At 38.0% G+C, this 24,287-nt stretch overlaps 1 protein-coding gene across 1 annotated transcript in view; it reads left to right on the top strand.

The window, feature by feature from the left end:
- Positions 1-2,253: 2,253 nt before the first annotated feature.
- Positions 2,254-24,287, top strand: part of RP2 (RP2 activator of ARL3 GTPase) — a 37,309-nt gene continuing 15,275 nt past the window's right edge. The window contains exons 1-3 of the mRNA XM_058535738.1: positions 2,254-2,521; positions 18,412-19,077; positions 23,640-23,754. Coding sequence (XP_058391721.1) covers positions 2,420-2,521; positions 18,412-19,077; positions 23,640-23,754 — 883 coding nt within the window. The 5' untranslated portion in view covers positions 2,254-2,419. The remainder of the gene's footprint in view (positions 2,522-18,411; positions 19,078-23,639; positions 23,755-24,287) is intronic.

The following is a 24,287-nucleotide window of genomic DNA, read 5'->3' on the forward strand; positions in this document are numbered from 1 at the left end:
GCTGCTCCCCATCCGTGTTTGTAATATGGAGCTGATCCCTGCGGCTGCAGCAACTAGACCAGGGGTGTACACTTGACCGATGGGTAACCATTCTATTCTCGATCGGCCAGCAATTTATCTGGTTATCTCCCTTTGAGAATCTGAGCTAAGATATAAAGAGACTGTAGCAGGCACTCAGACAGAAAGGCATGAGGAATCAGGGCTGGATGGCTGTTCTCAGCCATGTATATGCTGATGAGTATGGAAGTAAAGAGAGCTGGTTTGCAGAAAAAGTAGTGATGAGAATCCATGGCCAGGGGTGGGGGGGGGGGTGGAGGAAGAGGAAGAGTGAGAGAAAGAAAGAGCATAAGACGGTTCTAGCACTAGCTCTGTTCATTGGCTTTCTAGTCCCCAGTTTTTAAAATTAAATAAAATTAAATTTTCCTTTATTTTATTTTTGGTCGAGAGTGATGGTGGGATAGGATTTAATAAAGAGGACTTTATCTTCACATTTGTTTAAGGATCCCTGAAAAGATTACTGCTGGATATAGAGGTTATTTTAGGTTTGAGTTTTTCATTAATGAATACTTCAAAACTATGAGAGTTTTAGGGATTGTTTCTCTAAAATTAGTTTTGTTATTTGTTCTTTAAGAGGAACAGCATCACTGTGGGACAAGGATCCCATAGGTGTCAGAAGGCCTAAGCAGATACTTCTTTATTTCAGATGAATCAGAGGAACAAATTTAGGGCAGGAGGGAGCACTGGACAACACAGGCTCTGAGTTTTTCTAGTCCCTGCTCAGCCACTCTCTTTGTGACCACAGCTTAGTCCCTTGATTTCTGTGGACCTCTGTTTCCTCCACTGTACTACGTGGTGGTCACAATTTTAACATTCTATGACTATATAATATCTAAGGGTCTTATCCAAAACATCCTCACATAGACCTTTCATCTCACTCTGAAGAAGAAAAAGTGTGCACTGGGTAAAGACTCTATTGCCTAAGATCTGGAACTTAAATTTGCAGTAATTTCTATACTTGAGCACATGCACTTTTCTTCCTGATTCTGCAATAAAGGACGGGAAGTAAAAAAGGGAACATTCTTAATGCTCAAGTTAAGTCAGAGACTCATTTAGGATACACACTAGATGTGATTAAGTGTGGGAAAGTAAAAAGATAACCAAATTTGAACCTGAACCAATCAGCATTGGATGTCCTACCAAGATGTCAAAGTACTGTGCTCAGAGAATTAAACCAACAATTTACCTTTTCTACTACATAAGCAGTACACATAAGCATGTGTACTGTAGTCAATTCAGCCCCAGTATAACAAATGTGAATATTTAGTGTGTATATTTGTTAATATCTTCAGACAAATCCTATACCATTTGCTTAGAACAGATCTGATGGTTTATATGCAATGCTTATGTCCTCAACTGGGCTATAAATTTTATGAGGAGAACCCCTTTACCATAACTCCACCCCTCTCCTCCACACACACACATTTTAGTCACTTTCTTTGAAAATATGAAAAAGGTTATAAATGCTTCCTTAACTAGTGTGCAAGCATTCATTCACACATTCATTTGACAAACGTTTTATGGAGTACCTTGAATGGAGTTGGGCCAGGCCTAGGGAATTCAAAGGTACATGCCATCTAAGATAGGCCTTTTGGTCTCAAGAAATTCACAGTTCCCAAAGGGAGAGGATACACAAATAATTATTTTACTAAGTACTTGTGCAATTTTAGAGTGATACGTGGAAGTATTAAGAAAGCACATAAGAGAGGGCAAAGAGGGTCGGGGAGGCTGTTGGGGGAAGTTCCCTGAGGGGGCAACACTGGCCAGACGACGATGTAAGGGCCGAGGATGGGTGATTAGGGAAGAGGAGTGAGGACTACGAATTTCAGGGCCCCTTCCCGTGTCAGCAGCAATTCCTGTTCCCTCACCACTTGCATCATAAAACTGAAGTCTAATGTTCGACCACGGATCCCTCCCGCGCCTAGACCTTCTTAACTGAGAACCAAACGTAGAAGGACGGGACTTCAAGGCGACACTCCCAGCAGCAGGACAGCCCTACCAAGTCCTAGGAGGGGCGGGGCAGGGCGGGGTGCTGGCGCAGAAGCCGGGCGTGGATTGGTTGGGTGCGTACGTCGACCTCCCTTCATAGGCCGCGCAGTGCTGCTGGCCGGGCTTTGATTGGCTCATCGAGCGCTGAGCGGTCATTGGCTGCGGTGGGTCGTCAGGGCGACAGACAGGAAAAAGAGAAGGGGTGGTGGGCCTGGCGGGCGGACCGAGGCTGCTGGCAGTTGGGCGGTTCCGCGCGGCAGTGTCGGGGGATCTCCGGGGCCCTGGCGTCCGGGGTCCACGCCACACTCCAGGAGGTGCCTGAGCGAGCGGGCCGGCGAGCAGTAGCGGCCAGAGAGACCCGCGGGCCGGGACCATGGGCTGCTTCTTCTCCAAGAGGCGGAAGGCTGAGAAGGAGTCGCAGCCCGAGGGCGAAGAGGAGCGACCCAAGCAGTACAGCTGGGACCAGCGCGAGAAGGTAACCCGAGTCCGGTCGCCACTGCGCTCAGCCCTCCTGAGGCGCTCCGTAAGGGTCCCTTGCGGCCCGGGAGGGCTCAGCGGGCCAACCCAACAGCTGCAACTCGCACGCCCGCTCGCTCTCTCCCTCTCTCTCTCACCCGAGTAGTTGAAGTCGGAGTGAATGACTTTTTGGGGAGCCGTGAAATAATGGGCTAGAGAGGGCGCCACGGAGGGCTGGGAGGCGCTGTAAAGGGCCTTAGAGCTCCTTGTCCAGGGAGATGGACCCCTGGGGGCTTTCCCTCTGCTCTGCACCCTGACCTCCCGTCTGAGGAGGGACTTGAGGGAAGGAAGGAGAGCGGGGAATGCCCCAATCTCAAATCTGCTCATTTCCCCGGCAGCACTCAGCGGGGTTTTGTCCAGTCCTCGAGTTACACTTGGGACTGATTGTCATCTCTTTCGCGGCTTCTGTTCTTTCCGTGGCTGTTTTCTCTTTTGTCTGCCCTAGCCAGTAAATCTCTTTGGTGCCTAATGGTATATCCACTGCTGAATTTTCTCAATTACGAAGTGGACTGTTGAACATACTGCTTTGCTTTCCCTCCTCTTCCAGTTACCCAAAAGGAATAATGAAAATCAAATCAGCCTTGGAATGTCTCTTAAGACTGTAAAGTGAAAATAACCAGCATAAACCGGGCAATATTTAACTATTGCTGTAAATGAATGAAAACGCTCTTATTTTTACTTTTACATGTAGCCAGAAACAAAAAAGGTTTGAAAATGTCCACTAGTCTTGCACAAAACACATAGTCGTAAATTTCGTAATGCTTCCTCTTTCTACATAGTTCTCCATTTGTGTTTAGTAAAGTACTTTGATAGACTTATCAATTATTTTTGTCTTCAAAACCAAATGAGGTTTTTTTAATGAGTGTTATGAACAGTTAACTCCTTGCTTAATGCAACATATCTTTATCCATGAATACTTTATAGTAAATTTCTTATTAATGTTTTGATTTCATAGATCTTCCTGTGTGATTTCTAATCCCCAGCAACATTTATTCATGTAAACTCGGTTCTCCCAGTGTCAGATTTAAGAAATTGGACACTTCTCAGCCCCATCTTTCTGCCCCTGTTTCTCAGATCCTTCTTGGGTTGCATGGTATATTTATTATCTCTTATCCATACTTGATAGCAACATTTTATAATGTAGGAATGGAAAGTACTGTGCTTTCTGTCACACAAGAAGATTGCACGTATCATTTAACGTCATTTGGTGGACAGTTTTGAAAAGATTCATTTCCTCATCCTTGGTATTTCTGTGTTCTTTAAGCTTAACTGTCTGCCATAGAGAAGGTTGTGTGTTTTATTTTTATTTTAGCTTCTTGTTTTGAAATCATAGGCTAAAACTAAAGTGCTTTTATTTTTTATTTAGAGTAGTCTTGGTTGCCCTCTGACCCATTACTTCATAATAAATTGCCTTACACTTAACCTTTATTAACGTAATGCTTGGGTTAATTGGAATCTCACATGTTATTCTTTCTGCTTTTAGATAAATGGATGTGTTCTGTGATTTTTTTTCTTTTGCTCTTTGGCTAAGTAAACACATTGAAAAATAGAATAGTGGACACCAACATCTAAGCTCCCTCACTCCCCATGAGCATATGGTAAACTTTCAATTGTAGACATGGTTTTGAGCTTACAGGGAACATTTTTGGGGAACACTGCTAGATACTGTAGTTGTAGAGGTATCAGAGATATTACTGGAAATATAAAATAAGTTTATGCTTCTGGGTATGTGTATAGTAAAAGTTAAAATCTTGATCAACTCAACTCATCAAAATTTTTCTAACTAAATGAGCATTATCTTCTGAAAACAACCCAGTTTAAAAATATTTTGGACTATTAGAGAAAGAGAATTACCAGCTTACATTTTGAGACAATGGAGATACCACATTTCCCAACATTGTTTTTTCTTTTTGGAATTTTTATTTTTCTTTTGGAATTACTAGGGTGCCTCATTTATGACAGCCTGCTAAATTTTATATGATTTTAAAGATTTTTTTTCTAGTTCCTTACCTCTCATGAGGCTGATTTGGGCTAGCGTACAAATGTTCTGTATTAGTCCAATGATACTTTTACTGATACTTGTTTGCTCCTAGAAGATTTTAATTGTATCTTAAAAGGAATAGAATGCAAATACAGCCCAGAGAACATAAATGAGATATATTGCATGTATATTAACAGAATGGTTTGTATTAAAAGTTTAGGCTTCTGTAATGTGATCATGGAGTATAGCATATACAATTTTAAAGTTATATCAGACAATTACTATTCAACTTAGAAGACTTTAGGTGTAAAAACAAAATTTGTTGCCTGAAAAGTTTCCTTGCAACTTGGAAAAGTGGTGTTTAAACTTTTGCTTAGGTTGTGTAATGCGAGTATCTTTATGGAGAGGCACCCTCTGGGTTTTGGGTTTTGAATTGTGTAATTGTGTCAGTCTTAGGGGACTGAAGCTAGGAGAAATTGTCTCAATTAGAAAGAATGTTTGGAGACTAAGTGTTGTCATGGCAACTGATATACTGTAATCAACAGTGTGAGAAGCTCATTTTCTATTGCTGTTGACTTTGAAAAAGAAAAAAGTTTACTGTACAATTACTACATTGACATGATGAGAAATATTTTTGGTTTGTAAGATCTGTGTTTAAATCATTTGGAAGGAAATGCTTTTATCCTTGTTATCTGTATGCTGTCTCTCATAGCTAGGCAAATTATTCAGTATATATGTACTCAAACACCAAGGAAGACTCAAAATTATAAGAATTATCCCTGCCCTCGAAGGGCTGACTGGCTTTGTTGAGTTAAAACAGGAAATATTTAAGTACAAACAAGGGGAAGATGAGTGCTACAGACAAGTAGTTTTCATTTTCCAGTTATTCATACCAATACTCCTTCTCCTAGATGATAGAAATGAGGATTAGTCTTCTAAACAATAGTGACTTAAGTATGAAAATTGTGATTTTGTGTATGGACAACACATCCTGTGTCCATTACATTTGTCTCATATTCGATAGAAATAATACTAAACAAAACCCTTATATCAGAGATTCAAGTAACTGCATTTTATTCAGCGTCTGTTGTGTAACTTTGGATAAAGTTGTACGTTTCAGGTTCCTTGGCTATAAAATCAGACAGTACTAAAGATTTCTCTACTATTTAATAAGGTAAAGGCCTGTGCTGAGGAAGAGAGGTTAGACGGTAATGTTACCACTGAGGATAGAACTCGGACCAGAGATTGGGCGGGACAGAACCAGTCTGAATATAAGGCAGATCATAATTCCCAGAGTTGTTCATCAGTGGAAGGGGTGGCTTTGTGAGAAACTGATTTCCATGTTAGTCAGAACATTCAGACAGAAGTTGGATGGTGACCTACTAGAAAGAAGTGTCTGCATTGAGTAGGGGGCTAGATACTGTTTTTAGCCTTTTAAGTACATAAGGTATTCTACTTGTCCATTGCTGTGCACCAAACCACCCCAAAACGTAATGGCTTGGAATAGTGGCAAGTACTTATTTTGTTCACAACTCTGCAATTTGTGTAGGGCTTAGCAGAGTTGGCTCTCTGCTCTGTGTGGCATCAGCTGCGGCAGCTTGACTGGAGCTGGGGGTTCTGCTTTCAATATGGCTTAATCACAGAGCCGGCTGGCCAGTCGATGCTGGCTTTTGCCTGGGACTGAGGGCCGGGCCTCTTCATGTAGCCCAGGCTTCCTCACAGCGTGATGGCTGGGTGCCAAGGGTAAGTGTCCTAAGAGAGACCAGCAGAAGCTGCATGGCTTTTTCTAACTAGCCTCTTAAGTGACATAGTGTTACTTCTGCCGTATTCTGCTGGTTGAGGCAATCACAAAAGTCCAACCACGTCCAAGGGGAGGGGACTTCTTGATGGGAGGATTGTCAAGGAATTTGTCAACATGTTTTAAATCCTTTACATAAAGTTGTTGTTGTTGTGTTTTAAAGGCCATAACTAGTTCTTTGTTTATTCATTTTAAAAGTAGCTTTATTGAGATATAATTCATATACCATATAATTCACTCATTTAAAGTGTACAACTCAATAGTTATGTTACTGCCGTCACTATAATCTAATTTTAGAACATTTTCATCCCCCACGAAAGAAACTCGTATTTATTAGTAGGTCCTCCCCACTCCCCCCGCCCCTAGTCCCTGGAAACCACAATTTTACTTTCTATCTATAGATTTGTCCATTTTGGACATTTCATATCAATGAAATCATACAATATGTGGTCTTTGGTTACTGGCTTCTTTCACATAGCATGTTTTTGAGATTCATCCATATTGTAGCATGTATCACTACTTTATTCCTTTTTATTGCTATTCCTTTTTATTGCTGAATAACATTCCATAGAATAGATATTTTATTTTATTTATCTGTTTTATTTATTTATCCAGTCATCAAATGTTGATGGACATTTCGGTTGTTTCCACTTTTTGGCTCTTATAAATAATGCTGCTGTGAACATTTGTGTACAAGTTTTGTGTAGACATATGTTTTTATTTCTTTTGGGTATATACCCAGGAGTGGAATTCCTGGGTCGTATAGTAACTCTATGTTTAACTTTTTGAGAATCTGCCAAACTGTTTTTCAAAGTGTCTGCACCATTTTACATTTCCACCAGTGGTGTATGAGGGTTCCAATTTCCTCACTCATATAGTTTTGATAAAGGCAAAAAGCATAGGGAGTGGAAAGTGTATGGGACTAGAATGTTAATTTGTATTCTGCACTCAACTACACCTCACTGGTAAAGTCATTTAGCTTTTCCAGCCCTCAGTTTCCTAAAATCTCTTCCAGTTCTCTAATTCTCTGAGCATCTCGTGAGGGGAGGTAAGCATTGCACAAGCATTCAGGCAAATCTGGGTAAACAAAGGGAATGTGATAGCATGTAAGATTAGATTAGATGATTTGGAATATCCTTTCCAATCCTAAAAATCCATAATTCTATTTTGTGGTTATATAGTTAGCAACATGGTAAGCTGATATAAATATAGTACTTCAGCTTTTCTTCTCATCGATGTATATAAGGCCAAAGTACTGGTATTTATTATTTCTATAATTACATGGCACTGCCGTTTTCATTCATGAAATAACCTTTCAGCTGTATAGCTATGTAGCCCTGAAAATGACTTAACATGTTTAAATTTTAAGAAATTTGTTTAATTGAAGTGTAAGTTACATACAGTAAATTTTACCCTTTTAAAATGTACAGTTCTATGAGTTTTGACAAATGAATACAGTTGTGTAACTATCACCACAATCAAGGTACAGAATAGTTCCATCATCCCCCAAAATTTCCTCATGCTCCTTTGTAGTCAACTCCGCCCCCAGCCTCTGATCAGTTTTTTATCCCTATAGTTTTCTCTTTCTGAGAATGTCATATGAATGGAATCATATAGTATGTAACCTTTTGAGTCTGGCTTCTTTCACTTAGCTTGGTAGATTTAAGATTCACCCATGTTGCTGCATGTATCAAGAGTTCCTTTTTATTGCTGAGTAGTAGTCCATTATATGGATGTACCACATTTGTTTATCCATTCACCAGTTGAAGGACATTTGGGTTGTTTCCAATTTTGGTAGTTATGAATAAAGCTAACATAAACATTTGCATACAGGGTTTTGAGTGAACATGTTTTCATTTCACTTGGCTGAATGAATACCTAGGAGTAGGATTACTGAATCATATGGAAATTGTATATTAAACTTTATAAGAAACTGCCAAACTATTTTCCAAAGTGGCAATGCCATTTTGCATTCCCACCAGCAATGTATGAGAGATCCAGTTGCTCTGCATCCTCACCAACACTTGGTATGGTCAGTTTTTTAAAGATTTTAGCCTATATAGGCGTATAGTGGTATTTCATTGTGGTTTAATTTGCATTTCCCTAATGACTAATGATGTTGAGCATTTTTCCATGTACTTATTTGCCATCTGTATATTTTCTTTGGTGAAGTGTTTATTAAAATCTTTTGCCTATTTTTTACTGGATTATTTGTTTTCTTATTATTGAGTTTTGAGAGTTCTTTATATATCCTGGATACAAGTTCCTTGTCATATATGTGTTTTGCAAATTTTTTTTCCCCAATTAATGACTTGTCTTCTCTTATCAGCGTCTTTTGAGGAAGAAAAGTTTTCAATTTTGATAAAAGTCTAATTTTCAATTTTTTCTTTTATGGATTGTGTTTTTGGTTTCACACCTAGGAAATCTTTGCCTAACTGACATTACAAAGATTTTCTCCACTGTTTTCTTCTATAAGTTTTAGAGTTTTGAGTTTTATATTTAGGTTCTATGATCCACTTTGAGTTAATTGTTATATATGGTGCAAGGTATGGGAGATTCTTTTTATTTTTTTTACATATGGATGTACAATTGTTCCAGCACTGTTTGTTGAAAAGACTATCCTTTCTTTATTGAATTGCCTTTGCACCTTTGTCAATATATACATAAGTCTATTTTTGAACTCTCTATTCTGTTCCATTGATTTGTGTGCCTAGTAAACATTGCTTTCTGTTTGAATATGGTTGAATATGAAGAAGCAGCCAAGAGAATGTACTTAGTAGGCAGACTGCCTAGGTCTCAGACTCAGCTCAAACACTAACTTTGTGACCTTGGGCAAGTTATTTAGCCTCTGGGTGCCTAGATTTTTCTCATCTGTAAAACAGAGATAATTATAGTACATACCCCTCATAGGGATTTTTATGAGGATTGAGTGAATGATTATAAAGCAATTAGAATTGTGCCTGGTATCTATATAGTGCTTCTTATACTCCTGAGTCTTATTTTGGTCTTCTACCCAGACTGGATTTCCATTAAAATTAACAAATTCCGTTATTTCATCTCAGATTATCATTATGGAAGTTTAACCGTGGAGATGAATTTTAATGAAAAATTTGCATCACTGCTCAGTAAAAGAATAAGAGGTTCACTTTTATTTTCTGTTAGGAAAATAATAACTTAACTTAGTTTAGTAGCTGTTATCAGGTGAATTCCAACTCCTGAAATGTTTCTTTGATTTTAAAAGTATATCCACTACCTCTTAAGGATTGTAGTAAGAAATACAGCCTAAACTAAGCTCACTTCATAAGTTGCTCTTGTGAAAAAGTAGTTTAAAACATGACCTTTCCATGTTTGTGATTTTAGGCACTTGATTTGAGAACCAGTAAGTTTTGCAAAATTATTATGGTACTAAGCCACAGCTTATTATTACTTTTTGTTTTGAAGAACTTTTAGGAATTGTTGAGAAAGTACAGCAACATAAATCCTAAGTTTCTCCTTTGTAGACCACATTGACAGTCCAAATAACTTTATACTATAGAACTCTTGAGCTATAGAATCTTTAGCTATGGGATTAGTTTCTTCCCATGAACTAGGAGAATTGAGGTGTCCAGACAAGATACTTAGAATAATAGTAAATTACATTTAACTCCTCAGCATTGGCATCTGTTTTGGACTGAATATTTGTGTGTCCCCTCCCCAAATTTATATGTTGAAGCTCTAACTCCCAGTGTGGCTGTATTTGGAGATGGGACCTCAAAGGAAGAAATTAAGGTTAAATGAGGTTATAAGGGTGGGGCCCTGATCTGATAGGATTAGTGTCCTTATAAGAAGAGACATTGGAGAGCTTGCTCTGCACCCACAGGAAAGGCCATGTGAGGATACAGTGAGAAGGCAGCCATGTGCAAGCCAGGAGGAGAGGTATCACCAGAAACCAACCCCAACGGCACCTTGGTTTTGGACTTCCCAGCCTCCAGAACTGTGAGAAATAAATTTCTATTGTTTAAGCCTCCCAGTCTGTGTTATTTTGTTATGGCAATCAGCCTTAGTCTGCTCAAGCTGCTGTAACAAAATACCATAGATTGGGTGGCTTAAACAACAGAAATTTATTTCTCACAGTTCTAGAGGCTGGGAAGTCCAAGATCAAGGTGCCAGCAGATCGCGTGTCTGGTGTCAAAGATAAATACACTTGAAAACACCAATATGTAAAGGTACATGCACCCCTGTGTTCATTGCAGCGTTATTCACAATAGCCAAGACTTGGAAGCAACCTAAGTGCCCATCAAGGGACGAATGGATAAAGAAGATGTGGTATATATACACAATGGAATACTACTCAACCATAAGAAACGATGAAATCCAGCCATTTGTGACAACATGGATGGACATTGAGGGTATAATGCAAAGTGAAATAAGTCAGAGGGAGAAGGTCAAATACCGTATGATTTCCTTCATTAAGTAGTAGATAATAACAACAATAAACAAACACATAGGGACAGAGATTGGATTGGTGGTTACCAGAGGGGAAGGGGGGAGGGAGGAGGGTGAAAGGGATAATTCGGCACATGTGTGTGGTGATGGGTTGTAATTAGTATTTTGGTGGCAAACATGATGTAATCTATGCAGAAATAGAAGTATAATGATGTACACCTGAAATTTTTACAATGTTATAAACCAATGTTACTGCAATAAACCAAAAATTAAAAAAAAAAACAGAAATAGGAAAAAAAAAAAGATAAATACAGCCGACAGTAGTTAAAGCAATGAAAACAGATTTTATTCAGTAACTACTGACAGTAGGGGAAAGAGCTGAGCTCCGTTCCAATTTGTGCAGAGGCAATTTGGGTGATTTAAAGGGAGAATGAGGGAAAGGGGAGAGCAAGGGCTCAGTAGAGTCAGAGAAGTGAAAAATTACAAAATTGGTCCATGTAAATGGGATTAGGCCAGCCGTGTTTGTTAGGAGGCTGTTATGAAGTTAGGATTCCATCCTCTCACAGAGACTGGTAGAGACCCTGTCCTTCCTGATAATTACATTTCAAAGGAATGGCTCTCAGGTCCTTGAGCAAGATACTCCTGAGTTCTAAGATCTACATAGTCACAGTTGTAAGCTGTTTTTAGTAAATGTTCTAAGAAAGGGTGTCAGGTGAGTACAAAGAGCAAAATTTCCTGGTAGGGTTGAGCTTTCTCAAGCAGGGATTGTAATGGGGGGCTGGTGTCATTCTAAGGACACAACCTTGTGCTTCTAGAAGCCATGATAGAGTTTGGTGAAGTCTCTTAGTGCAGGGATTTGGACGGAATTGCAGCATGAGCTGCTTCCTGGCTTGTAGTCAGCCACTGTGTGCTCACATGGCCTTTCCTGCCTGGGGTGGGGGGACAGGGAGGGAGGGAGGGAGGGAGAGAATCTCTGCTTCTTATAAGCCACTAATCCCATCATGAAGGCCTCCCCTCATGACCTCATCTAAACCTAATTACCTCCAAAACACTCTACCTCCAAATAACATCATATTGGACACAAACATTCAGTCCATAACACAGCCTGAGCAGACTAATGCAGCAGCTCAGTAATTTTAAAGTTAAGAATACATTTTAGGGACTGGCCTAGTGGCGTAGTGGTTAAGTTTGCGCGCTCTGCTTCGGCGGCCCGGGGTTCGCCGGTTCAGATCCTGGGCACGGACATACACACTGCTCATCAAGCCATGCTGAGGCCGTGTCCCACATAGAGCAACTAGAAGGATGCACAACTATGACATACAACTACCTACTGGGGCTTTAGGGAGAAAAAAGAAAAAAGGAGGAAGATTGGCAACAGGTGTTAGCTCAGGGCCAGTCTTCCTCAAAAAAAAATACATTTTATTTCTGCATTTGCAAAAGGTCTTAACTACAAGTACTAATATAGTACTAATTATTATAATTAATATAGTTGAAATTTCTCAAATACTATGCATTTTATAATATATATCATTTCCCATGCAAAAAAACATTACCTACATTCCTTTAAGTAACAAGTATTAACTGTTTTATTTTTTATCTTTATCCAAACATTGTTTTGTTACCTATTTAATTCTTAAATAAATATGCTTACAAATGTTTGAACTTGCTATCTGTGTCCTAGACAAAGATAATTTGGCCAGAATCTTGAATCCCAAGTCAGTTCCCCAGGAGAACACACACAAAATTTTACACAAAAGTTTTAAGGAGTTTCTGGTACAATGAGAGCAACCATAAACTGAGGCTTGAGGATTCCTCTTGCCCATTGAGTTTGAGGCCTTGGTAGAGACAGGCCAGCTCCTGGGCTCCTTTTCCCTATACCTATTCATGGCACTCTTGATCTTCTCACTCCCACTGTGGGAGGTGGATTGCTGCCAAGAAGACAAGCTGAAGAAGACCAGAGAATTTTGTTACCCTCCTTAAGGCCTAAAGCAGAACTGACTTAAATCACTCTTGCCTCTTCCTTTTTCCCACTTTAAGGCCTGGACTAGATCAAGATCCCATTAGTCTGCTCCATGACCACATTCCCATCCCCTTCCACTGGCTCCTTCAAGTGAAAGGCTGCCTCAGCTTCCTCTTACTGCAGGTATGGGAGAGAAGAGAATGTGAAAAGGAGAGAGCCAGGAGTGGCATTAAAAGGAATGTCTCTGCCTGGGTTTGTGTATATTTATCTTACCTTCTTACTCAGAAGTTGGCCATTTTGAACAGTGACCTAACTGAATGTCTCTAGGAATATCCTTTTGTTCTTGATCTATATCAGAGTCGCTCTTCTTTGGGGATGGAGTGGAGAATGGGGTGTAGAGACGTGTATGATTATCAAACTCAGTTACCCTTCACATTTGTTTATTCAAGAGGCACCTGGAGACCACCTACCTCAGGTTACAGTCTGAGGTAACCAAGATTAAGTAGTTAAAATGGATTCAACAAGGATGTGTGGAGTGCCTCTGTGGTGCCAGGCAGTGTTCTAGGTGCTGGGGAAAATGGGTGAACAAAACAGAATCCCTTCCCTCATGGAGCTTATGTTCTAATGGAGGGCAGGGGGAAAGATAGACAACAAAAATAATTCATATGTAATGTGTTAAAAGGAAGCTAAGTGCTTTGGAGAAAAATAAAGAGGGTAAAGAGGTAGTGTTGGGGGAGGTGGTTCAGTTTTAAATAGATTGGTTACAGGATTCCAGCCTAAAGCTTATGATACAGTAGGGGACGTAGACTGGTATTTACTGTAATGTAGGTACTCAGAAAAGGGAGAGTTCTGGTTGAGGGAACTGGAAAGCTTCACAGAAGAAGTCTGACAGGTGGGCAAGTAGAACTGGGAAAGAGCCTCCTGAGCTAAGGAGAATCAGAGGGCATAGACAAATCACAGCAAGTGCTTCAAATCTACTCAAGAATGAAAGTCCCATAGGAGGGTCATAGGAGTTAGGACTGAAATGTAAGTTGATATTACATAGTCGTGACGTACATTGAAAGATTTTCTAATACGGAACCATTTTTACACAACCTGGGATAAATCCAACTTGGTTGTGGTGCTTTCTCTTTTTATAGAATTGATTTAATTTGCAATATTTTTTACATCTATAGGCATGAGTGAAATGGACCTAAAATTTTCTTCTTCTGTTATGTCTGTCTGTTTTTCTTATCAGAGTCTTGCTGGGCGGGCTAGGAGCATGAGTTAGGACTGTTCCTTCTTTTTCTATTGCCTTTAGGGGTTTGCATAAAACTGGGATGAATATAATTAGAATCTGCTTATAAAACCATCAGGGCCTAGTGTTTTCTTCGTGGAAACACTAGTCACTGTTTCTATTTCTTTAATAGTAATAGATTTTTATTTAAGATTCTAACTTCTTGAATTAGTTGTGGTAAGTTATTTTTTAAGAGATTCACTTATTTCATGGACAAAATCTTTTTAAAATTGTTGGTATATAGTTGTTGATATCATTCTATTTAACTTCTACTTTATTTACAGTTATAGTCCCCTTTTCATTCATAGTTTGTGTTTTTATTCTTCTTTTCTTGATCATTCTTGCCAGAAGTTTACATATTTTTTGGGTTTTTCCCCCCAAAAAACTGTTTTTCGCTTTGCTGATGTTTTCTATTATATATTTGATTTCTAAATGATTAATCTCTGCTATTGTTTTTATCTTTTTTCCTTCTACTTTCTGTAGGTTTATTCTATTGTTTATTGTCTAATTTCTTAAGATGGACATTTAACTCATTAATTTTGAGTTTTTTGGTAGCTATTTAAGGTTATAGATTTCCCTCAAAGCACCATTTTTGCTGCATCCCATATGTGGTGTCTTTTTTTTTTTTTTTTATTGAGGTCATATTGGCTTATAACATTGTGTAAATTTCAGATGTACATTATTATATATCAGTTTCTGTATAGACTGCATCGTGTTCACCACCACTAGTCCAGTTTATATCCGTCACCATACATATGTGCCCCTTTACCCCGTTTTCCCACCCCGCACCCCCTTCGCCTCTGGTGACCACTAATCTTTTTTCCTTATCCATGTGTTAGTTTATCTTCCACATATGAGTGAAATCATACGGTGTTTGTCTTTCTCTGTCTGGCTTATTTTGCTTAGCATAATATGCTCAAGGTCCATCCATGTTGTCACAAATGGCACAATTTTGTCTTTTTAATGGCTGAGTAGTATTCCATTGTATGTGTATACCACATCTTCTTTATCCATTCATCTGTTGATGGGCACTTGGGTTGCTTCCATGTCTTGGCTATTGTGAATAATGCTGCAATGAACATAGGGATGCATAAATCTCTTTGAATTGTTGATTTCCCATATGTGGTGTCTTAACATTTAATTCTAAGTATTTTTAGATTTTGATCATGATTTCTTCTTTAACCCATGAGTTATTTATCAGTGTGTTTTTAAAATTTTCAAATAGGCAAGGATTTTTTAAAGTATCTTTTGATATTAACTTCTTTTTTTTTTATAATTTTTTGTTTATTGCAGTAACATTGGTTTATAACATTGTAAAAATTTCAGGTGGACATCATTATACTTCTATTTCTGCATAGATTACATCATGTTCACCACCAAAATACTAATTACAACCCATCACCACACACATGTACCGAATTATCCCTTTCACCCTCCTCCCTCCCCCCTTCCCCTCTGGTAACTACCAATCCAATCTCTGTCCCTATGTGTTTGTTTATTGTTGTTATTATCTACTACCTAATGAAGGAAATCATACGGTATTTGACCTTCTCCCTCTGACTTATTTCACTTTGCATTGTGCCCTCAATGTCCATCCATGTTGTCACAAATGGCTGGATTTCAATAGCCAAGACTTGGAAGCAACCTAAGTGCCCATCAAGGGACGAATGGATAAAGAAGATGTGGTATATATACACAATGATATTAACTTCTAACTTAATTGCATGTTGGTCCCATATCATGACCTGTAAGTTATCTATTATTTAAAATTTGTTGAGGCTTTCTTTATGATATAGTACATGATTTTAAAAAACTCTTTAGTGTGTGCTTAATAAAAAATGTGAGTATACTCTACTTATTAATGCAGACCAGATCTTCTATATTTTTGTAGATTTTTTTTTTAGTCTACTTGACCAATCAATAATTGAGAGAAGCAGCATTAGAAGATACTCCTTAGATTTTAATTCACCAGTTCTGAGGGTTTGGAGAGGTCCAGAATGACTGTCAAAGTTAGTCCCCACCTGTTTTTCTCAGCTCTTCACCAATACAGGGTTTCTGCCCTGCCCTGAAGTGTACTCCCAAGGAAGTCTAGACCAGAGATCTGAGTCCCAGCAGCTGGGGAGGGAAGCACTATTGTCTCAAGATTTAGGAGGGGGAGAAGCAAGAGCAGAAATCTCAAGAGGTTCCTTTGCTTTTGTATCCTCCCTCACCCCACCACAGGGGTTTCTCAGAGTTTCTCCTTTTCTTGGTATTTTCCATACCTGGTCCCTTTGGGGTTGATCTTGGGCAATGGGGAGCCAGCAACTCTAGTTCATTACCTTTGTAGAGACCAAACTGGAAAATCCTAGAAATGGAATTGCTTGAACACCTCTTCCCACATTAAACCTGTGTTGCCTCCTGTATTTTCCATTTTTTCTGTGTGTGGCACTACCAACATCCAATCACATAAACCAGAGTAGTGTTTTTTCAAACCTGTGGGTGGGATAATAGAAAATATTAGGGGGCTTATATAAGGGTAAATATTATTTTGTGAAACTTTTATTTCATTGGTATGTGTACATGCACAAATACTCATAAGTATGTGTACTGGACTGTGCTGAAGAATATACTAGTGTGGATTGTGGTCCAAAAAGTTGAAAAACACTGGATTAGAGAATTTGACCCATCCTTCTGCCTTACCTCCTACAGTCATTGAATTACCAAATCTGCTGATTCTACTTCCTCAATATTTCTCAAATTTATCCCATTTTCCTCTTCCCTACTAACCACTGCTCTAGTTCCAGCCCTTTCTGGACAACTGCAACAGCCTCTCAGATCCACGCTTCACTTTTCCTTATTCTTATCAGAATAATCTTCCTGAAATGTAAATTTTGCTTATTTAAATCCTTCTGTGGTACCCTATTGCCCATAGATAACTTTCAAGCTTTATAATATGGCCTCTACCTACCTCTCTAACTTCATCTGCTCCCATTCCGCTATCAGTGGTAACACCAAACCACTTTCAGTTTTCCTCACCCTCCCTGAAGAGTTTTATTTTACTCATTCTTTCACTTTTGCCTGGCGTGGGAAGGGAGGATCCTTTACTCCCACCCCTATTACCTGGTGAACTCCAGCTTATTCATTCTCACTTTGTACAGGAAGTCTTACACCCCTACCTCCCCTGCCCCAGGTATTCCTCTTCTATATTTCCAGAATATTCTGGCCATTTATCATTACACAGCCAAGTTGTTTTTAAATCATCTATTTAGGTTAGTGTTTACTTCTTTTATGGAATGACCTGGTCATATTCATTTTAGTGCCTAAAACAATGTCTGGCTCATATTGGATGTTCAAATGTTGGTTGAATAACTGAAGATCCAGAAAGTTGAAGTGCCTTTTTCAAGATCATGTTGCTCATAGGTGACAAAATTGAGACTGGAAAACAAATGGCTCTTTTATTGCCTCATGCTACAGACCAGTACCCCTTCTAGTACATTATGTAAAACTGGATAAGTACATTTATTGTGCAATATTGAATAAGTCATTTTAAGCTAGTTTGCTAATAATTAAGATGATTAAATTATCCTTTGTAAAAAAAATCAGATTTTTACATACTGTATCTATGGGAGCCTGTTTCTGGTGCATGAAGTTTTGCATGAAATTTAAGTTTGCAAAGAGGTAAAACAGTGCAAGTAGATTCAAAAGTAATGTAGAAAAATCAAAATGGCCCTTTAGTGAGTATATTTTGAGAAGGCAGTTAAAATAAAAAAAAAATAATGTGACAGATTCCAGGCATACTGTTTAAAAGATTATGTGAGCTTTAGTTTGGAATATCTAGTAGATGCAAGTTCTGACGTATAGTGATTCTTGTGCTTTCAGCTTCTTCCATTTTCTAGAACATTGCAGAAAACAGTCGGGATTTAGAAACTAAGACCCATGCATCAATTTATGGAAGGATAGAGATATCCTTCAATCTGGGTGTATTTCCAATTTCAGAAGTTTTTAAAGAAGCAGAAGTTGTTTTAAATGTGAAGCATCAGAAAAAGAACAAGCCTCAGAGCTGAAATATTCCTTAATATCGTCCAATATGCTATGTATATGTGTGAGAATTTCCCCAATTGTTTCAAAAAAGTGTTTTTACAATTGGTATGTTGAAACAGGATCTAAACACTGTCCACACATTCTTTGGTTGATATGTCATTGAATCTTTCTTTATCTATAACAGTTTCCTCTCCCTTTTTTTCCCCCATGCCTTTTATTTATTGGAAAAAAAATTTGTGCTGTTCATTTTCTCATTGTGTTGCAAAGTCGGTGAAAGTAGGAATGTATTGTTTTAGCACTAAGAATTGTGCCTGGCACCCAGTAGACATTTAATTGATATCTGTTGAATAATGTTAATAATACTCAAGATCTTTATTTTGTCCCTGCAGGTTGATCCGAAAGACTACACTTTCAGTGGACTGAAGGATGAAACAGTAGGTCGCTTACCTGGGAAAGTGGCAGGACAACAGTTTCTCATTCAAGACTGTGAGAACTGTAACATCTATATTTTTGATCACTCTGCTACGATCACTATTGATGACTGTACTAACTGTGTAATTTTTCTGGGACCCGTGAAAGGCAGTGTGTTTTTCCGAAATTGCAGAGATTGCAAGTGCGTGTTAGCCTGCCAACAGTTTCGTGTGCGGGATTGTAGAAAGCTGGAAGTCTTTTTGTGCTGTGCCACTCAACCCATCATTGAGTCTTCCACAAATATCAAATTTGGCTGTTTTCAATGGTACTACCCTGAATTAGCTTTCCAGTTCAAAGATGCAGGGCTAAGTATCTTCAATAATACCTGGAGTAACATTCATGACTTTACACCTGTATCAGGAGAACTCAACTGGAGCCTTCTTCCAGAAGATGTTGTAGTTCAAGACCACGTTCCTCTGCCTACTACCGAAGAACTCAAAGCTGTCCGTGTTTCCACAGAAGCCAACAGAAGTATCGTTCCAGTATCCCGGGGTCAGAGACAGAAGAGCAGTGATGAATCATGCTTAGTGGTATTATTTGCTGGTGATTATACTATCGCAAATGCCAGGAAACTAATTGATGAGGTAAGGAGAGAGAGAGAACAGAAACAGACATACACCTAGATAGAAACACACTGCTTTCTGAAGAACGTCCATTCTTTTTAAATTGGCTATTAGAAATTCAGGCAATACTTAAGTTATAGTCCTCTGCCCCCTACAGATTTATCTGTAAGCTGGTTGCTTAGGCCTCAAAATACTTTCCCAAAGAAACTTTTTAAAAAGATAATTCAATCCAGGAGCAACGGTTGCTGTGTTGGTGGGTGCTCCAGTGGGGAGGCAGCAGCAGGATGCATTGATTATCCATTAATCAGATGTTCTTCAGAAGGAGTCTGTTTGAGTTTACAAATCAAACTTCCAGAAATAGATAAGTGAATGGAAAACTCATCAAGTCTCTTTTTGAATGGATTTTTTTTTTGTGAGGAAGATCGGCCCTGAGCTAACATCTGCCAATCCTCCTCTTTTTTTTTGCTGAGGAAGACTGGCCCTGGGCTAACATCCATGCCCATCTTCCTCTACTTTATATGGGACGCCGCCACAGCATGGCTTGCCAAGCGGTGCGTCAGTGTGCGCCCGGGATCTGAACCGACAAACCCCGGGCCGCTGCAGCAGAGCGCGCGCACTTAACTGCTTGCACCACCGGGCTGGCCCCTTGAATGGATTTTTAAAAAGTTGTAACAGTTCTGTCAAAAGGAATGATTTTAGGAAAAAAAATAAAAATGACTACCTCTCTGTAGCTGTACATTCTACAATGTAGAAAACCCATGTCTGAACTCTACAGAGAATATCTGAGGTCTAGTTTTCAAAAACAACAGAAACCAAAGTATAATTTTAAGACTTTGATATTTTCTTTTTTGATTATGCAAATCTGATAAAAACATGCTATGAATCTGGTAAGATATAGAAACAGTGCTTCTGGCCTTTGAGCTGTTTAATCTCATGTTAATCCAACATCTGAGAGGTAAATATTTTCATTATACTATATGGAGATTTTTTAAAAATAATATAGTTTTCAAAAGATGTAATTATTCAGGCTAAACTCCTTTTTGGTAGGTAATGAGGAGTGGATATAAAGAATATATAGCATATTTAAAGAAAGAAGCCATCAAAACAAACTGCCTTCATGAGTCATCAGATGTTCTTAACCTTTTAACTTTTGGTATCTGATGTATGAAATGGCAGTGTTGTGTGCACTTGAAAGCAATATGACCAGGAAGAGTGATATTCTTTAGATGTCCTTCTGGATTACAAAATAATTAAAAACAAACAAAAATCTAACAATAACAATAATAATAATAGCTAACACTTATATAGTGTTACTATATACCAGGCACTATTGTAAGGGATTTAAATGGATTAACCCACTTAATTCAGAATAACCTATGAAATAGGTGCCATTATTCCCCTTTTTACAGATAAGGAAAATGAGCCAGAGAGAGGGTAAGTAATTTGCAAAAGGTCACTCAGCTGGTAAACAGCAGAGCCATGATTTAAATCCAGGCAGTCTGGCTATGTAGGCCACGTGCCTTAACCCTCAAGCATGCTGCTACTATGCTGCCTCAGTGGTAAAGGAAAGTTGATGAGAGCCTGGTGGGGCAGGAATGTGACCAAAAGTGCATGGAGTTGGGGCCGGCCCCGTGGCGTAGCAGTTAAGTGCGCCCGCTCCGCTGCTGGCAGCTGGGGTTCGGATTCCGGGCACACACCGAGGCACCGCTTGTCAGGCCATGCTGTGATGGCGTCCCATATAAGGTGGAAGAAGATGGGCACAGATGTTAGCCCAGGGCCAGTCTTCCTCAGCAAAAAGAGGAGGATGGATGTTAGCTCAGGGCTGATCTTCCTCACAAAAAAAAAGTGCATGGAGTCAAGGCAAATACTACCCTCCAGCCTAGAAGGAAAAACCCTGGGACTTTCTGGCTAGAGTGATCCTATCTAATTCTGAAATCAGAATTAAAGAATGAAAAGAGAACAAAAAGAAGAAAATACCAAGTACCTGTGAAGAGGGTATCAAATGTGCTGAAAGACCAGCGACTCACATATTAAGAGAGAGATTACATATTTTTTAAAAAATAAAGCTCAAGTTCCTAGGAAAATATGTCTAAAAGATGGTTAATATTGAGATGGAAAAGTAAAACTTGAATCTCATTTCATAACACAAATATCTTAGGACAGCTTAGACTGGAACTGTGATTGCTAACTCTGGTTTTGTTAAACCCTAGGAGTATCACAGAATTTTGTTTCACGTTTTTATAAATTAACCATATCATAATGGTCTTTTTGAGATAGGAAGTATAAAACTTGAAAGGGTAGAAAGTCCAGAAAAGCTGACTAAAGCAGTGCACATTCCCTTTGGAGTCAAGAGAAGTTACTGGGCCTCAGTTTTCTCACCTAAAACTCATATTTCTGGCTGGCTCTTACCTACAACACAGATATGCACAGGATAAATTAGAGTAAAAGCATGCAGTTCAGATTGTTTGGGAGTGAAATATTGCATAATTTAAGTTGGGTAGTTACCACTGTTTTATAGTCTTTAGAAGAATTTTCATGAAAAAGAGTTTCTTCAAATATCTGCAGTGAAATATCAAAATAGATATAGTTTCATAGTTTGTTATTTGTTTTTAGGTAATGGTATTTTGAATTAATCATCTTTTGTCAGTTTATGTGTCTGACTATAAAATGAGAGGTAACGAGCTGTCTAGAAAATTAGAAACAGATGTAGGATTGTTTCTGCTATTTTAAGTAACTTTGCAGTCATCATGTGGCAGTGATGTCCATGTAATTTTCTACTTTTTTATGTATGTTTTTTCTGAGGAAGCATTGAGGGCTTTGAAAAAGGATTTAAGTTTGATTCCAATTTGATGGAATGGTATGGAATAATGTAGCCATAGAATGAAATACTGTCAACCATTACAACTGATTTTATAGTAGAATAGCTGGAAAATGTTCACAATCAAGTAAGTGAAAATTTGTAGAATATTATGTAAGTATCTGATTTGTTTTTAAAGTAGGTAAGTCTGGAAAGTTATATATACTAAAATGTTAACAGTTGTGGTTATTCTTAGGAAGTGGATTAAGGGCAGATTTTTTTTTTTGTTTATTGCAGTAACATTGGTTTCTAACATTGTATAAATTTCAGGTGTACATCATTATACTTCTATTTCTGCATAGATTACATCATGTTCACCACCCAAATACTAATTACAACCCATCACCACACACTTGTGCCGAATTATCCCTTTCGCCCTCCTCCCTCCCCCCTTCCCCTCTGGTAACCACCAGTCCAATCTCTGTCTCTATGTGTTTGTTTGTTGTTGTTATTATCTACTACTTAATGAGGGAAATCATACGGTATTTGACCTTCTCCCTCTGACTTATTTCACTTGCATAATACCCTCAATGTCCATCCATGTTGTCACAAATGGCTGGATTTCATCGTTTCTTATGGCTGAGTAGTATTCCATTGTGTATAGCAGATTTTTCTTTTTTGTAATTCTATGGACTTTACAATGAACATGTATTATTTCTGTAATGGGAGGAAAAGAAAACTGGGAGAGTAAAAGGAAGTATACCTATATGGCATCTTTAGCTGGTAGCACTTTGGTTGATATTTCTTTGTTTCTATATTTTGTTTTTCAAATGTTCTGTATTGAGCATATATGTTACTTTTATAATTAAAAACCCAATAGGCTTTGCTAAAAAACAATTAAGTAGTTGAATGACTTTGCATTTTTTAAAACTACTTTCATAATTATTTTAAAAATTAATATGTTCTCATTGTAGAAAACTGTAGAAATGAAGAAGAGTAGAAATAAGCTTAAAAATCATCCATAATGTACTGTACCTTGAATAGTCTTTTTAGGAATAATTTTCAATTTATTTAATCTGTAATCAGATTAATTGGGTTTGAATCATAGCTCTGTTACTTAATAGTTGTGTGACCTTGGGCAGGTTTCTTAACCACTCTCTGCCTTAATTTTATCATCTGTAAAATGAGGGTAATAAGAGTACCTATCTCATGAGAGGGTTAAATGTGTTAAAAATATAAAGTACACAAAACTGCCTGGCACAGAGGACGTACTCCATAAATGTTATCTATCATTATTGTGCTATACTGTATAAATTTATATCATGCTTTTTAAAATTAACATTATTACATAAGCTAGTCCCCATTTTATTATTTATTATATTTGATGAACTATGGTATTTTATCATGTGAATGTACCATAATTTACTTAAACCATTCCCCTCTCATTGGACATTTGCAGTATCACCAAACTAAAGCTTCCATCTGTTAGTTTCAGTCAAAGAAAATTTTTTAACTATGTTTTAAATTTTGAGGTACAATTCACATTTATTATAATCTTAACATTAGGCATCGCGGTACTAATTCTTAACTAGAACCGCCCATCTGGAAGAAAGAACCTTGTGTACGTGCAAACTTGTTATAGCAAACACCGTGAATTTGAGTCATAACTAAAACAAAAATCAGTGTGCTGTGTTGCATTTTATACAGAAAAATACTAGTATAAGAAAATATTGTTTTAATCTCAGAAAGTCATTTTAAAATCTACGTGAAATTTTATTTTCCACAGATGGTTGGTAAAAGCTTTTTCCTAGTTCAGACAAAGGAAGTGTCAATGAAAGCTGAGGATGCTCAAAGGGTTTTTCGGGAAAAAGCACCTGACTTCCTTCCTCTTCTGGACAAAGGTACCTTCTGGATGATTGGTATACTTTTGTAGTTATTCTCTTGACATGCTGATTTGATTTACTCTTGCCTTTAAGCATTTCTCTTACATTGCTTTCTCTTTCTCATTTGTTTTATGTTTTTTTCTATTACTGTTCAGAAATGTCAAAATTTCACATCATTCAAAAAGCCCTATATAATTGGAAATTAGGCATTATGATTTTTTCCTATTCTATCATCTTAGTACTTGAAAGTCATTTTATTATTATGTATTTTATTATTTTTAATTATTATTTTATTATTATTGTATTATAGTGAGTGACCATTTCATTCTCCCTGCCCAGAGTTATCAAGTGCCCAAAGCACTTGATAAGGATTCTTTCTGCCTTCAGTGTGCTTTGACTATACTGGAAAAGAAATAAGAAATATACATAAAATGGTATACTATTTTATGTATTTAATATAATTGATTAACTTTTTATGCATAATTAGGATTGTTTTCCCCAGTGGGTGAATGCCTCCAATAAATTTCAGATATTGGAAATATGTCTGCAAA

This window comes from Diceros bicornis, chromosome X (genome assembly GCF_020826845.1).
Source record: "Diceros bicornis minor isolate mBicDic1 chromosome X, mDicBic1.mat.cur, whole genome shotgun sequence".
Lineage (NCBI taxonomy): Eukaryota > Metazoa > Chordata > Mammalia > Perissodactyla > Rhinocerotidae > Diceros > Diceros bicornis.